Source organism: Cyprinodon variegatus, unplaced genomic scaffold (genome assembly GCF_000732505.1).
Source record: "Cyprinodon variegatus isolate N-32 unplaced genomic scaffold, C_variegatus-1.0 Scaffold804, whole genome shotgun sequence".
Classification (NCBI taxonomy): domain Eukaryota; kingdom Metazoa; phylum Chordata; class Actinopteri; order Cyprinodontiformes; family Cyprinodontidae; genus Cyprinodon; species Cyprinodon variegatus.
In genome coordinates, this window is record NW_015151257.1 from 151,748 (window position 1) to 153,367 (window position 1,620).

At 46.5% G+C, this 1,620-nt stretch overlaps 1 protein-coding gene across 1 annotated transcript in view; it reads right to left on the minus strand.

The window, feature by feature from the left end:
* The window catches only part of LOC107098722 (CLIP-associating protein 1-B-like), a 55,785-nt gene that overhangs the window by 26,266 nt on the left and 27,899 nt on the right, over positions 1–1,620 (minus strand). Inside the window, exons 13-15 of the mRNA XM_015396541.1 lie at positions 1,136–1,303; positions 960–1,006; positions 562–732 (exon numbers count right to left, since the gene is read on the minus strand). Of these exons, the coding sequence (XP_015252027.1) occupies positions 562–732; positions 960–1,006; positions 1,136–1,303 (386 nt within the window). The remainder of the gene's footprint in view (positions 1–561; positions 733–959; positions 1,007–1,135; positions 1,304–1,620) is intronic.

The following is a 1,620-nucleotide window of genomic DNA, read 5'->3' on the forward strand; positions in this document are numbered from 1 at the left end:
ACCGCACCGTGACGTCACTGCTGGAAGATGGCAGGAGGGAGGGGCTACTATATTTGGGGGAAAATGGCCGCTCCCAGATCGCCATGAAAATTATTATTCTATTTTTCTTACTGATTAACGCTAAATTAATTAAATCACTTATCGCATATTAGTTTAGTATGGAAGAAAAACAGCCTCATTTTTTGATGAGTGAATTTTGAACAATTTTTTAACAAATTAATTTCCTTGCTCTGAATTTTTATCTGGTAAAAAATCAGCTGTAAAAAGTGTCTGGAGTTCACCAAAGGTAAACACATTTGCAGTCGAAATTTTTACACTGAATTTTTACCAGAAAAAAATTCAGTGTTTAAAATTTAGTGTTAAAACTTAAGCAGATTCCAATGAGCCTGTTTTCCTTCCATACTTTAGGTATAAATATTGATCCATTCATCATTTCTCGCTGACCGGACGTCTTTAACAGGCGAACAATAATGGTTCCTTCATCAGGAACAGCCACTGGTCGCCGTTCCTCTGATTCAACCCAAACATCTGCATACAGAGGCGAGAAGAGGGGGGGTTTACCCAGAGAGGCGTAGGATCCTGGGGGGAGGGCGGCCGCAGAGCTGAACGGCGAGGAGGCGGGGACGCTGGACAGGCGGGACTTGGCGCTGGAGGCGGCGTTCACGTCGATGTCGCTGCGGGAGCGCTGCAGGGACCCCGGTGTGGAGGAAACCCTGGTACCCACCAGTTTACCTGGAGGGGGAGAGAGAGAGATGTTTACAGGTGATGGGGGGGGGACCTCTCTGATGTCTGGGCCTCCATCATCTTCTAGAAAGGTCTATGAAGGACCCTTCAGGCTCTCTGGAGCTCCTCCAGGAGGTCCAGGAAAGCTTCAGGGTTTTTAACAGGCTTGGCCCAGATTCAGCTAAAGGTTCTGAGGCTTTAGAAGTTCTGGACGGGCTCGGTCCAAACACACTTACTTCTTGAAATGCTGCCTCCAATCAGACTCTTCACAGATAACGGTCGGCTGGAACAAAGCAGACATGGAAGTTAGTTCAGGTGGAAGAACATTCTCCAGGATCCAGATTAAACATCTCAGTTTCTAAACTAATAGACAGCAGGTTAATGAGGAGGGGAGCAGGAAGGAGCTGCTTACTTCAGGCTCTCCTGGGAGGAAGAGGAGGAGCGGTCCGACTGAGGCAGAGACACCACGCTGTCCGAGCTCCTCAGGTGAGACTGGAGCGCCTTCTGATAGGTGGACTCCAGCGCCTGGAACAGAAGCTCCGCCTCACGGCTGTAGTGGCCATGGAAACCCCAGTAACACCTGACACAGGTAGACCAGTTAACCAACAGGTAGACCAGTTAACCAACAGGTAGAACAGTTAAAGACAGGCAAATTGTTTAACAGAGATCTAAACCAGTTAACTATTATGTTAATAAGTTGACTTAAAGGTCAATTGCTCAGCTAACACTTTTAAACTGAGATGTAGACCAGAACCTGAAACAGCTAAACCAGTTAACTAACAGATGAACCAGTTAACCCACAGATAAACCAGTTAACCAACAGATGAACCAGTTAACCCACAGATAAACCAGTTAACCAACAGATGAACCAGTTACCTAACAACCAAACCAGTTAAC